This window comes from Mirounga leonina, unplaced genomic scaffold (genome assembly GCF_011800145.1).
Source record: "Mirounga leonina isolate KUSES-001 unplaced genomic scaffold, KU_Mleo_1.0 Mir_165, whole genome shotgun sequence".
Taxonomy (NCBI): Eukaryota; Metazoa; Chordata; class Mammalia; order Carnivora; family Phocidae; genus Mirounga; species Mirounga leonina.
In genome coordinates this window covers 46,163,761-46,178,520 of record NW_023270415.1, presented here as the reverse complement: position 1 = coordinate 46,178,520, position 14,760 = coordinate 46,163,761, and the positions used below count along the sequence as shown (strand labels likewise).

At 34.5% G+C, this 14,760-nt stretch overlaps 1 protein-coding gene across 11 annotated transcripts in view; it reads left to right on the top strand.

Moving 5' to 3' along the window:
• RGS22 (regulator of G protein signaling 22) overlaps window positions 1-14,760 on the top strand; it is a 122,104-nt gene that overhangs the window by 92,250 nt on the left and 15,094 nt on the right. For 9 of the 11 annotated variants that reach the window (XM_035011628.1, XM_035011623.1, XM_035011626.1 and 6 more), the window contains 6 exons: window positions 921-1,115; window positions 3,010-3,102; window positions 5,311-5,483; window positions 6,392-6,554; window positions 9,719-9,877; window positions 12,577-12,645. In XM_035011628.1, the coding sequence (XP_034867519.1) occupies window positions 921-1,115; window positions 3,010-3,102; window positions 5,311-5,483; window positions 6,392-6,554; window positions 9,719-9,877; window positions 12,577-12,645 (852 nt within the window). The remainder of the gene's footprint in view (window positions 1-920; window positions 1,116-3,009; window positions 3,103-5,310; window positions 5,484-6,391; window positions 6,555-9,718; window positions 9,878-12,576; window positions 12,646-14,760) is intronic. The other 2 variants (XM_035011624.1, XM_035011631.1) reach the window with 2 other exon arrangements.

Here is a 14,760-nt window from a genome sequence, read left to right as displayed (position 1 = left end):
ATCTATCTATCTATCTATCTATCTATCTATCTATCTATCTATCTATCGCCTGAGTTGAATCTGGACATTATCAGGTCCAAAACTAAAAAAATAAAATTAAAATTGAATACAATTAATTAGATATTGTTCATAAAACTACATTTAAATCTGATACACAGGGCATGACATTCAATATGTAATATTTTAAAAGTAAACTGTTATTAAATTACTTCTCAGATGTAAATAGCTATTATTTAGAGAAAAGACAAATGAGTAGAATGGAATAGACATTTACGCAGCTTTTTCTAGGAAGCTAGAAATTCCATGCGTATCTGTTTATCTCTCCACTCACTCCTACTTCCTTCTCATATCTCTCCCACAGCATTGGACATCAGATGGAGATATTTTTACAGCAGAAAGAGATAATTAGTAACAGTTTTAAGAACTCTGCAGCTCAGTTGGGTAGGGCAGGTAGTCTTTTGGGTCTCTATACTAGAAGACTGATAGCCAGTTTTTCAGCCCTAGTGTATTCTTGCCTCTTGTTTCCAAATGGGCATTTCAAACCATTTTGGGAGGTAGCACTGAAGTGTTAGAAATATTGTTAACATAAAGAGAAAAGGAGACCTATAACCTGGAATCAATCATAATAATACATGGAAGTAATCTGATAAAAAATTGGAATATCCAAATGATATGCTCTTGTGTAAGATCCACTGGCAAATTGACTAATTACTGCTGAAGAAATAGGAAAAGTAAAGAGAAGCCTTTTGAATAAACACACTGCTTTGACGTAAGTAGTTTTATGCATCTTTTCAAGAAAAAACATCACTTGAGCTTGTTTCCCTTCTCTTACCTTTTTTAAATGCCTTAAATGAGGAATCCACTCACCATTATGGTTTCTCCCAACATCCTCTCCTTTCTTTCTCCCCCTTCTCCCTTAGTATCTTTTTGCCACATACATTGCTCCTTCGGCTACTCTTGACATTGGACTCCAACAGGAAAAGAAAAAAGAAATCTATATGAAAATACAGCCACCATTTGAAGACCTTTTTGACAAAGCAGAAGAATATATCCTTCTCCTCCTTCTTGAGCCCTGGACAAAGATGGTAAAATTAGACCAAGTTGCTTTTGGAAAGGTACTGTGGCACTAAGACATGGTGTGTGACCATTCAGGTTTACTACAAAACTGATGATAAGTGACATTTTAACTTACAAGAGAAAAACTGAAAAAGGTCTCATATGGGCCAGGCACTCAGAGTTAAGATTTGGCAGGCTCAAAATTGAAGCTGTGAAAGTATTTATTAACTTCATTTTTTGCCAGTTTCTCTGTTGTCTCCTAACAAAAGACTAAAATCTTTGTCATCTTTGGTTCCCTGTACAAATATGTCAGCAGAGAGAAATCTGAGTTTTGGTTTCCTGTGAACCAACAAAATATGCCATGATAATGTACTGGCTTTGTCTCTTCTTGCCATTTCTTAGCAGTGGCCTTAATTTTGATTAATGGAAAAGGCCCATTTAATTTTATACTGGATGAGTTATGGTAAATATTGCACCCATGGAAAATAGAAATGTTTTGTATGTATTGTGGAAAATACATTCTGTAACGTCAGTGTTGCTGTTTTAAGGTACCCCAGATGTTCATCAGGTCAGACTGATTGGATAGAAGTTTCAACATATCTTTTTTAATTCCAAATAAGTCTCAGTGCTTGAATATTTTCACTATTCTTATTGATGAGTGGAGGAAATTTCTTTCAATATTTATTTTGAGTTACAGATTCGAACAAGTAATGGGCATTTTTTCCATGAAGTCAATGCATGTACCCTCTACATCAGGTCACTCCCGGTGGAACTCTGCTGTCTTCGTATTGCTATTCTTTGTTCCTATCTGTTCAATGACCTCTTAGTCATGTCTTCTCCCAGAAAGAATAGGTTAGGTAAATTAAGATAAAATTAATACCAAAGCACCTTGGATAGAATTACCTTATTGGATTATGACTGAACAACTCTTAAGGCTTACTAAATTCAGTGATCAAAATTAAATTTTCCTTCCTGATTTCTCTTTGTCCTCAAAAATTAGCATTACATCTTCTCTACTACAAAAATACATCTATTACACTAGAAAAATTAGGCTATTGTATGAATTTTTAAAAAAATTCTCTCCAGTCATTATTTTAAATAAAATGTATGGCATGGAGGAAAATGGACCTGAGATAGGGTCCTGAGATGTTAAAAAAAAAAAAAAAGATTTAGAATTATAACTAAAGTCCCTAAATGAAAAAGTTTTGGCATTGGTAATGACTCTTATGTGTGGGAAAATTATATACTCTTTTTAATAATAAACTAGAAACTTCCTTAAATTCAGCTCAGAGGATTTCTCTAAAAGTCCAGTTGACTGGATTATGTAGACTCTTTCCCAAAAAGGATAATCAAAGCTAGTCATTAAATGTAGAAAGTTCTCAGTCTGCCAAACTGATTTTTTTCCCCGGAATAGAGAAATGGAGAATGAGATTGTTCTCCTTCCTATCTAAAACAGTACAATACATACTCTGCAGGCTGATACCTATGATGAGGTTAATCTGATGAATGACTCTCCCCTCTCTTGCTACAGCAACAAAACCTTAGCTCACAGACTATTAACAATGGATTGCGGTCATTTCTTGTTCTACTCTGGATTATTTGGTCCCTGAAGCTAGCAATGCCTGCCTTCGTGACTATTATCCTGTTATAATGAATAGAAAATGGCAGTGTGACCCAACATGTGTGCAGTGTTTGTTAGTTCACATGGGGTGTCCCGAAAGGAGGAATGATCTCTGGTGTCACTATATCATTACATAGCATGTGAAGTCTGAGTTTGCTGTAGTTAATATTTTTACGTTGCTCTTCCTGCTTTTGCCTCCAAACTAATTTACTTTATTGGCAAGTGTATTCATTTTTTTAGCCCACTGTTATTGGCAAATTGTGCATTCTTTCCCCCACTTTTTCATAATGTACATTCTATTGATGTTATGAGCTTTATTATTGTTTTATTAGGTGGGGCTGATGGAAGAAACTCGACAGCTAGATTCCACATACTTCAGAAAGCTACAGGCTTTGCATAAAGAGACGTTTTCCAAGAAAACTGAGGTAAGATAGCTCTCTACTTAGAAAAACCAACTTTCGGGGTGCCTGGGTGGCTCAGTCGTTAAGCGTCTGCCTTCGGCTCAGGTCATGATCCCAGGGTCCTGGGATCGAGCCCCGCATCGGGCTCTCTGCTCGGCGGGGAGCCTGCCTCTCCCTCTCCTACTCTGCCTGCTTGTGTTCCCTCTCTCACTGTCTCTCTCTGTCAAATAAATAAATAAAATCTTAAAAAAAAAAAAAAAAGAAAAACCAACTTTTTATCCTGGAGGGATTACCACTGTATATATTGGCATGGGGTCGGGGGGCAGGGAAATCCTATCTTGAGGAGCTAATGTCCTGATAAAGTAGGGGATAGGCAGTTTCATTTTTCTGCTACTTCTTTGCCTAGCAGGCTGCCTTTGACAGGTGTCACTTTATGTTGACACATTTAACAACAAAGCCAGAACAAAGCAGACGAGGTAGCATAGGGAGTCAAGCCACTTGCCTGCCTTAGTTAAGAGCCTTCAAGCCACGTTATTCCTTGGAACGTTTCTGGTTATTTTCTGTGTGGCAGAAGCTCTCTTCATTGTCAATTCAAAAAAGAGTTACATGGAATTTTCCAAACAGAAAAGGAACTGTCGTGTGACAGCAATAGGCAAAACAATAAAGGAAAAAATATGGAAAGGGTTTGGGGGAGTCAGTAAAAAGATCATAGGATTGACTAGGATAGTAAAGTGTTATTTTGATTTATAAATTTGCAACTTTTGGATTAGCTACATAAACCATGGTAGGTCCTGAAAGCCATAAAATGAAATGTGTATATCTACATACAAGTGACAGTTCATATTCATATTTATCAACATGGAGAATGCCCAGGACATATTATTATATAAAAATGTGGGCAACAAAAATACTGATATCATATAATCCTATTTATATACATATATTCATACATGTAAGATATCTAGATGTTCACCAAAATGTTGAAGACAGTTAGCTCTGAGTGGTAAGATTTCAAGTGATATATATTTTTTTTCAGGTGATAGTTTTACTTTGTCCTTTGTGCCTATCTCAAATTTTTACTCTTTTACAATAAAATTTTACACAAACAGTAAAGTTGTTTTTTAAATGTAACCTTCATGACGGGGTGCCTGGGTGGCTCAGATAGTTAAATGTAATCTTCATGATAGTTGCCTTTTTAACAAAGAAATTCTTTATTTGAGAAACCACTAATTAGTATCTTGGAAAGACTATATAAAAAGCCAAAAAAAGTAGCACATTTTATTGTATTTTAAACATAATGAAAATGTTCATAAACTTGTATTTTAAGTGTTTTAAACCTTATGAACATTTAAAATGTAGCATTTTAGTTGTATTTTAAGTTGTGTTTTAAAATTTACGAACTAAAATGTATAATTCTCCCCATAATCCTTCTCCATATTGGAAATTGATTTTTTAAATATTGGTGGTTTCTCTCATGGTCTGATGCTTTTCAAACACAAATAGAGGGATGAATTAATTATATAAGGTATTCCATAAGGAGAGGAAAGGTTTTTCAAAGAATAAGCTTCTCTAGCTCTTTGCCCTTAAATAGAGCTTATAAAATGCAAAACAGCAAGTCTTAAAAACACCTAAAAATTAACTTTTATATGAAGAAGTTTACATGTAAAGGATGTACTATTAGAAAAGTATTTTGTTTTACTCTATAACTTTCAAAATTGTTATAAATAAAAGAACATTTTATGTTCATAATACATTGTTAAGAAAAAGAACTAAGTTACAAAACCATACATAGTTGTACAGTCCTATCTTGGTTTTTAATAATCTACATGTGTGTATGCAAAAAAGACTAGAAGATTTGTATTTGAAAATGTCAGCTATAGTTATCTCTGAGTGGGGTAGTAAGTAGTATGTATGCCTTTTGTTTTCTTATTACAAAAGATACATTACTCTTATACTAACAAAAATAAGAAAATTAAATATTTTATAAGGAAATATATAGTAAATGTTTACTAAGTGTTCCTAAAAAGAAGAGAATGAAACAGCAAGGAACAGAATAGAATTTGATAGGAGTTAGAGCCAGATTCTAGATTCTAGATTCTTCACCCACTTCTACCATTGCATTGTTAGATGGTGTTGACCTAATTATTCATTTTTATTTGTTTCCCTTTTTAAATTGGGAAAATAATTTGCTGCATTTAAGAGATTTTTTTGTTAAAAGTATTATTTCACCAGGACACTACTGGTGAAATTGGAACTGGTATTTCACGGCTTCCTGAGGTCTCTAAAAAAACAGAATACTGGAATAATGTTCCTGAAGAATATAAGCACTTTAATTTTAATGACCTGCTTAACAACAGACTGGAGTTTGAACATTTCCGTCAGTTTCTTGAGGCTCATTCTTCAAGGTAAAGAACATAAACATTTTAAAATGTATTTCTCTCTTTAAACATCCTTTTTCTAAGCTACTTTGATCCAATGTATTATAAAAGTGATTTGGTGCTAGATTTCACCCATGACAGTAAAAAGTAATGAGCATACCTATCTGAAATCTGTATGGGTAACTTTTTGCTGGGGAGTGCATTTTAATAATAGTAACCTCCCAAATGTTATTTTAAATAGTCAAACAAGATTTGTAGTAGTTTTAGCATTGGCTAAATAAAAACACCAGTGTGGTTTATTCTTTTGCTTTTCTACTGTTTCTTTCTTTCACATTTTTCTAGACAGGTGCTTTAATTAGTATTTCTGAAAAGTATCTCCTTTATATTTTTCTAAGCTATTGAAGTTTTACTGTAATACGTTGTAATTTTTATTAGCTAATACATAAATGAAACATTGTAGTTTTGCACAGAATCTTGGAACCTTATGACATATGTATCTAATATAAACTGAAATATTGATTATATATTTTTCTAATAATTTTCTCCCAAATTAGTAGAAAAGGTTTAGACCTGGAGCCAAATTGCACATACATAGTTTCCCTTCTTATTGATGAAAATTGTTGTGAATTTAGCATGTTGCCAAATATACATGCAGTAGGTAGAAATTATAGCAGATTTAACATCAACGATACGAGTCCATTGTTATAGGAGAAACTCTGAGGCCCTATCAAAAACAGTGGTAGATTCTTTTCTGATCCCAGTACTTCTGTGTTCATTCATATATTTAGCCAGGATGAGACATATTATTGAACTCATTAGTTTCATGATCTAAACAGTTCTGCTAACTAGTCAGGACAACAACTTGTTTGGTGGGTTAGTAGAATTCAGAGAAAAAAAATAAAAAGGGCTGTACTTTGTTTTTGTTTTCTTTTTAGTATGGACCTTATGTGCTGGACAGACATTGAACAGTTCCGAAGAATAGTTTATGGAGACCGAACGCAAAGGGAAGCAAAATCTATATATATTAAAAACAAATACCTTAATAAAAAATATTTCTTTGGCCCCCAAAGTCCAGCTTCTCTATATCAGCAGGACCAGGTATCAATATGTAAACATATTTTCTTTGTTGAAGTATGAAAACCAGTAATTTTTTAAATTTAAATTCAATTAGTTAACATATAGTATATTATTAGTTTCAGAGGTAGAGTTCAGTGATTCATCAGTCTTATATGATACCCAGTGTCATTACATCACATGCCGTCCTTAATGTCCATCACCCAGTTACCCCATCCCCCTACCCACCCTCCCCTCCAGCAACCCTTAGTTTGTCTCCTATGATTAAGAGTCTCTTATGGTTTGTCTCACTCTCTGATTTCGTCTTGTTTTATTTTTCCCTCCCTTCCCCTATGATCCTCTGTTTTGTTTCTTAAATTCCACATATAACTGAGATCATATGATACTTGTCTTTCTCTGATTGACTTATTTCGCTTAACATAATACCCTTTAGTTCCATCCATGTCATTGCAAATGGCAAGACTTCATTTTTTGATGGCTGAATAGTATTCCATTGTGTATATATACCACATCTTCTTTATCCATTCATCTGTTGATGGACACCTGGGCTCTTTCCATAGTTTAGTTATTGTGGACATTGCTGCTATAAACATTGGGGTGCAGGTGCCTCTTTGGATCACTACATTTGTATTAGTAGTACAATTGCTGGGTCGTAGGGTAGCTCTATTTTCAACTTTTTTTTTTTTAAGATTTTATTTATTTATTTGAGAGAGAGAGAATGAGAGACAGAGAGCACGAGAGGGAAGAGGGTCAGAGGGAGAAGCAGACCCCCACTGAGCAGGGAGCCCAATGTGGGACTCGATCCTGGCACTCCAGGATCATGACCTGAGCCGAAGGCAGTCGCTTAACCAACTGAGCCACCCAGGCGCCCTCTATTTTCAACTTTTTGAGGAACCTCCATACTGTTTTCCAGAGTGACTGCACCAGCTTGCATTCCCACTAATAGTGTAGGAGGGTTCCCCTTTCTCTGCATCCTCACCAACATCTGTTGTTTCCTCACTTGTTAATTTTAGCCATTCTGACTGGTGTGAAGTCATTGTGTTTGAAAACCAGTAATTTATTTCTTTTTGCCAACAACCTGAAAGTCGTCTTTTTTGTCTTTTGCTTTCATGATTTATATGTTAGACATTTTGGATATCTTACTTTTTAAGCTATTTCTAAGTATCTACAAATTAAATGCCTTTAAAATTCACTCAAGTATACTATAAAACTATGTTATTTTTAAAAGTAGTTTATAGAGTAAAAATAGCTTTTATTCATCCAGTCATCCATTCATTCAGCAAATATGAGTGCCTGTGATAGATGGTGTCATCATTTATTATATTATTACTGTCATTATTACTATATGTCATTATTATACTATGTGGTGTTATTATTTATGGCAAAAAGGTCAGATTGGAATTCAGCAGTGCGACTAAGTGTTCAAGTAACAATTTTATCATGAAATATGGCTCAATTTTTATGCTTTTGAAATATAAAGAATTAAGTGTTATAATTAATTTGAAGTTTGCTAGTACCACATTACTACCTGGAGATCAAATGTATAGTGTTTGATATCTTTATTTTGGTAGTTTAAAAGGATGCATATCCTAATGGTGTACATTTATAAAATACAAATTTCAGATTAATGCTAAATTCAGTAAATTAAAGAAAAATTCAGAAGTGTTCATAAGTAGGGTACACCAAATTAAAAAGTTAGATCTTCCAGGTGTAAAATAAGCAAAAGTTTTTGGGAATAAGAGGGAGAAGAAATTCTGAAATTAAGCAACCTTGACAAAATGCCTTGCCATCACATCAGTTCCCTGAGATACAAATCTGGGCTGTATTAGCAAAAGTGTTGGGTATCTCAATAAGCACAACTATGAAATAAACACATGGAAGGCATTTGTTTTCTCTTTGGCTTGTGCTACATTGTATGAGGTTTTGTGGTATATGATGCTACTGTGTGAGCCCTCCATACTAGAACATGCTAAGAAGTTCAAATTCAGTGGAAAAAGTTACCCATTGCTATCATAGCAAATGATTGTGTTTACTCCAGAAGAGTTTTCCCAATGGCCTTTCTTCCTCATCTTTGGCTTTACTTTTATTTTTTGTTTACTTATTTTATACTTAAGCACATCCACATCACATTATGTTCCATGTAGATCTTGCTAGTTCTAATTTCAGTTGGGTGGCTAAGTTTGCTCTTTGACGAGCAAAGCAGTCTTTTCTCTTTTTCTTCTTTCTTCCTTTTTTATATAAAAAATCAGTATTATTAAAGGATGGCTAAGAGGGTTTCTCTTTTGTTTTTATGCAAAACAATTATTTTATTAGTAGGATTTGATTTATTTTATTATTCAAAGGGGAACTAAGAAGAAGCTAATTTTTCCAGTGAGGGGTCCAGAAGTTTTGAAAGGTGTATACACAGAAACAGGGAGAAAACAGAATGATTAAAGCAGGAAATAGCCATTCATAGCTTGTTGAAGCTGATACTTATACAGAAGGAAGATCTGGGTCACAAAGAAATTGTGTTTTGTAAAAGGTGTCACCTGTTCAGGTCAGAGACTGTTCTCTGTATAACCTGATCTCTCTCTATTTCTGCTGCTTCTGTTTTCTTCTGTGAAGTTGTTGGGGCAGCCCTGCATTGCTAGCCCCACCCTCATCCCACCAAGTTCAACCCAACATTTGTTTGTGTCTATTTAAAATTTCTGGGTCAATGTTGTCTCCTAACTAATTCATGCCCCAATTTCCCCATACGCAAAAGAAAATGCTTTCTCCAACTAGTCAGTTTGACCAGAATCACAGATTCATAGACTATTAGACCTGGAAGAGCACTTAGAACTCATAGACTAATAATTACCCCCATTTCACAGTTGAAGATGCTGAGGCCATGGAGAGAAAAATGGCATTGCTTGTGGTCACATGGGCTAAAAATCCCACTCCTGTGTTCTCTGAACTATATCATGAGCAAAATCATACATCTAAAACAACAATCAGATAAACCACAATTATCTGTTTGATGTTAGGGGAGTTATGTGTCTTTACCATCCACGGTATAGCCAGGAGATATCTTTCAGAAAATGACAGTTGTGCTACCTAGTGTGTGCTCAGCAAATGGTTTGGGGGTGAATGGATAAATTAATGACTATTAGTGTTTCTTCACTAAAACAGAAGTTTGCAGTTTTTCTGTTTCCTTTGTATTTTCTTAGATAATGAATTTAAGTGGTGGCTGGGGAAAGATGCTCCATGAGCAGCTAGATGCACCTGTTCTACTTGAAGTTCAGAAGCATGTCCTCAATAAGCTAGAAAACATGTGGTTGCCATTGTTTCTTGCAAGTGAACAGTTTGCAGCACGTCAAAAGATAAAGGTATATCAGCGTAATCTTTGGATAACAATCAGCAGTACCTCTTAAAACATCAAATGTGTCTACCCATTAGCCCAGTTATTGTACTTCTATGGCACAGTGGTTAAGAGCATGGAGTTAGCCTTCCCAAGGTTTGCCTCAACCCTGCCATGTATTAACTGTACAACTTTAAGGTTTTTTGTTGTTTTTCTTTAAGTAAATATTTATTTATTTATTTATTTATTTTAACTTTAAATAATCTCTACATCGAACATGGGTCTTGAATTCATGACCCCAAGATCAAGAGTCTCATACTCTTCTTGACTGAGCCAGCCAGGCGCCCCTACAACTTTAAGTTTTATAACCTTTGTTTCCTCATTTGAAAAATAACTGGGGTTAAAAAGAGTAATTGCTTCATAAGATAGTTGTGAAGATGAAATGAAAGAATGTATGTTTAGTTTCTTAGCGTGGTACCTGGCACACAGCAAACACTCAAATATTACTTATTAATCTAGTTGTTATTTTTTATATTGTTATTAAGTCCTCATATAAACGGGCAAGGACGTACAAGGGGGAATAGTTAAATGCTTTATGATAATTCTGTACTATGAAGATTTCCATATAAAATGGGGTTATAAAATGAGATTAAAATATAAAAATGAGATTTCCACATGTACTGATATGAAAGATATTATTTCTTGAGTGAAACAAGCAGGATGCAGAACAGTATATAGAAGAGAATCTCATTACATGTTCTTATCCATATAAAATGGGGTTATAAAATGAGATTAAAATATAAAAAGATTTCCACATGTACTGACATGAAAGATATTATTTCTTCAGTGAAACAAGCAGGATGCAGAACAGTATATAGAAGAGAATCTCATTACGCGTTCTTATATCTCTATATCTATTTATGTATTTCTTTTTCCATCTATCTATCTATATTTGTGTTTATGAAAAAGGTCTAAAAGAATCTGCCCCCTGAGGAGTAAGAAGGATTTTTACTTTTTACTTTGTGAAATGGGGTGTTCTTTTGTTTTTATTTGTTTTTTGCTTTGTTTATGCTTTATAAAAAGCATGTGTTACTTTGATAATTTAAAATGTCATTGTCACACCAAAAAAAAAAGGCAAACCTGATCTTTACAAAAATAACATAAAGGGACAGAAGGTGTAATTTTGGACTTTAGTATGCAAAACACATGCCATTAGTGTTGATCAGGAAAAATCTAGAAGAACTGCCCTCTATATTGAATTTATCAAATACTTTGAGCCTTACTTATGTGGAAATATCCTTAGTCTTACGAGCACCTTAAGTTATGGAAAACACAATACAGCTGGGAAAATAGAATTTATAGTGTGAAGAAGTGCTCACTTGTTTTAGGCAAAGTTCCTGGAAATAAGCTTTGAGACAACTCAAATTTCCTCATTTCCTTTCTTTAGGCTTTGGCTTACTAATTTGAAACATTATTTACCATGTTTTCTCACTATGTTGACCACAATAACTTTATTGTAACTTATAACCATTTCCTGATTTACTTAGCGTTCTTTGGGTGGCCAATAACATAAACTGATTCTGGCAACCTTAAGCCAAAGACAAAAGAGAAAGGAGAGAATTTATTATAAAATGGTGCTAGAACATCTCACACACGGAGGGGAAGAGTAGACACCCAAGCTTTAGAAAGGCTAGGGGCTGGGACAGCCCTGGAAACCCAGCAGAAGTTCCTGGATCTTTTCTCCAGCTGTGGCTATCAAAAAGCAGCAGCTGTGATCCAATACTAGTCTCTCTAGGTCAATGCCTGGATCTATCTGCTGTGGACCGGGAGGTGGATTCATATAGCACAGATTTGGTAGGAGTGGTTCCCAAGGGAAAATATTATGAATAGGCAATAACCTCAAGAAATATCTACTATATTTCCTCCCTGCATTGAATAACTTCTGTGCTCTTTTTTTTTTCTTATGTTAATCCCCATACATTACATCATTAGTTTTAGATGTAGTGTTCCATGATTCATTGTTTGTGCATAACACCCAGTGCTCCATGCAGAACGTGCCCTCCTCAATACCCATCACCAGGCTAATCCATCCTCCCACCCCCCTCCCCTCTAGAACCCTCAGTTTGTTTTTACTTCTGTGCTCTTCTAAAATTAGTTGTGGCTGGGAAAATAGCACAAAAATTTGGGAACTCCTAATTGTCTCTCCAGCTTCAATTTCCATGGGACCCAAAGTGAACTATTATCCACATTTGGGGCAACACGCTTAGGTATTATTAGCTTCATTTTGCAGACGGGGAAACTGTTCAGAGAATTTGAGTGACTTGCTCAGGTACATAGGGAGGGCTTCCATTTCTAAGTCTGATCCTTTTTGTCCTAAACTGCATCATCTCTTTTCCATGCTGACCTTTACCCCATTTTTAAAAGCTATTAAATTAGGGGCACCTGGGTGGTGCAGTTGGTTGAGCGGCCAGCTGTTGGTTTTGGCTCTGTGATCTCAGGATGGTGGGCTTGAGCCCCATGTCGGGCTCTGTGGTCAGCACGGAGTCTGCTTGGGATTCTCTCTCTCTCTTTCCCTCTGCCCCTCACCCCACTCATGCTCTCTCTCTCTCTAAAATAAATAAGTAAATATTTTTAAAAAATAAAATAAAAACTATTAAATTAGTAAATGATGTCAAAAAATGTAGACATTCTGAATAACTGGGATAAAATAATTGGTTTTGCTTTTAGGTACAGATGAGAGACATAGCCGAAGAGCTCTTGTTACAGAAGCATGAAAGGAAAATCGGGGTCTGGAAGGCAAGTAGTGTTTGTTATATTCTTCCTCTTGCAACTTCCACTCTGTCAAAGTATTACTTTTTTCCTCCCCTACTTGTTCAAAGACCCTCATTGTAGACACTGCGTTCTAAGCCACCGACTCTGTTTAATTGGCTGATGGAATCTGGGGGGGAGAGTGATTCTGCCAGAGCCCTCTTCTTAAAGCCCTCTCGACCTGCTAAACCCTAGAAGTGTGCTTTAAATATTAGACTTTAAATATGCATTTTTGTTTATTTTGCCTGTGATGGATTTATTGAGACAAGCTGTTCATTTCAGCATATGGTAATTTATTTATTACTGAGAGTGGATTGCACAAAAAAATAAGTATGCAACAGAATGAGCAAGTTAAATGATCTTGCATTATACTCTGTTGAGAATTACATTTTGGCTTTAAAAGAATTAAAAACTCATTCTGACAATTATTTAAACCACTATAATAGGATACTTTACTAGAAAATGCCTATTTTGCTTCTTAACAAGCATGATAAACACAGGCTTCTTTCTGAGCCTACAAATTTATATGTATTCATCCTTCTACAGGTCTTGCTGGAATGTCAGACTAGTCCCAGGTGACCCCCTACATACATAAAATTTTATTTGACTATTAGAGGATTATATGTATCTGTTAGGATGCTCTTTTTCTGTATTTTCCTCTTGAAAGGAAATAAACCATTCTATGGTTGTCTTTTGCTTATTTTTTTGTTGTTGAAATTCTAAGGAGGATGGGTTTATATTTCATATTATTGTGCATTATATATTATGGTTATTTTCTGTTTAAATTACTATGTTTTAGTATCTTAAGAAGCAGGTCTTAAAACATTATTTGCTGAGTGGGTTTTAAATAAACATCCCAGTCTAATACATAATTGTTCCTATTTATAGGGCTGTAATTTTAATATGGAACATATGGTGGGGTCTTAACTTTTTGACCAGAGAACACGACATGTGCCTCACTAAAACAGTGTTCGGCATCTAATCACTTTATCTGGGTTAAGGCACTGCTATTCACCTAGACTGCCTGGTGTTGGCTTCCCTTTTCAGTTTCCAATTCAGATGTCATCCTCAAGGACCTTTTGCAAAGCTTTTACTCCTCCAGGCAGAATGAGTTACTCCTTTTGTGTTCCCATAGTGCTTTTTACATAACTCTCTCAAACACTTATGCTGATAGTCGCATATGATTTGTTTCAAGAAATTTATTTTATGCATTGTCAGTAATGAATGTTTAGCATGTGTTTTGACTGATTGTTACTATAATCCCCAAATTCATTTAAAACATTGCCTTTGGAATGGTGCTTCTTTGCATGATTGTAGACTAAACTCAGATTTGGGAAACTTCAATAAAATTTATCCAGTAAAAAATTTCCTATTCAATAAATTCAATAAAATCTAGGTCTTATGTATTTTAATCTGAGAGGCTAAAGAGGGATGGCTGTGTGATCTAAAATGGTCAAAATTTAGAAAGTAGACATCTTGTATTTCAAAACTGTGAAGATACAAACTAAGTCATACTGTAAGCCTTACTAAAGCACCATGGGTCCTTCTGGCTTTTTTGTTATGTAAAATAAATCCTGTCAGTTTATTATTAAAAATAATGTATTAATGATTTTTCTTCTTGTTAGGAAGTATTAATAACAATTTTTATTAAAATAATATAAAGATGTCTCACCTGAAAACATGATATTTTTTCTAGTTAGAAGCTCCACAGCAAATTTACTGTTTAAATTAACAGGGTTAATTGGTAATTTTTTTTAAGATTTTGAAAAAATATCTTAAATGTCCTAGTGTTCTTACTTTTTAAAAGGCAGGAGAGTTATATTTAATATATAACATGATACATATATAATATATGTAGTTATAAAATACATAATAATGATGTAACAATATATAATCATAACATTATGGTTACATTTTTCTGTTTAAGCACAGAACTCTCGCAGTGCACTAAAATGTAGTTTTTCACCATAGTCCCAAACTGTAATGATTCTTAACATTCTTAAACAATGTGGTTATATGTTCTGAATCAGCCAATCATTTCTTTTTCTCTCTACCTCTTAAAAAAATGATGCCATAAAAATATAAAGGACACAAAAAAGAGAA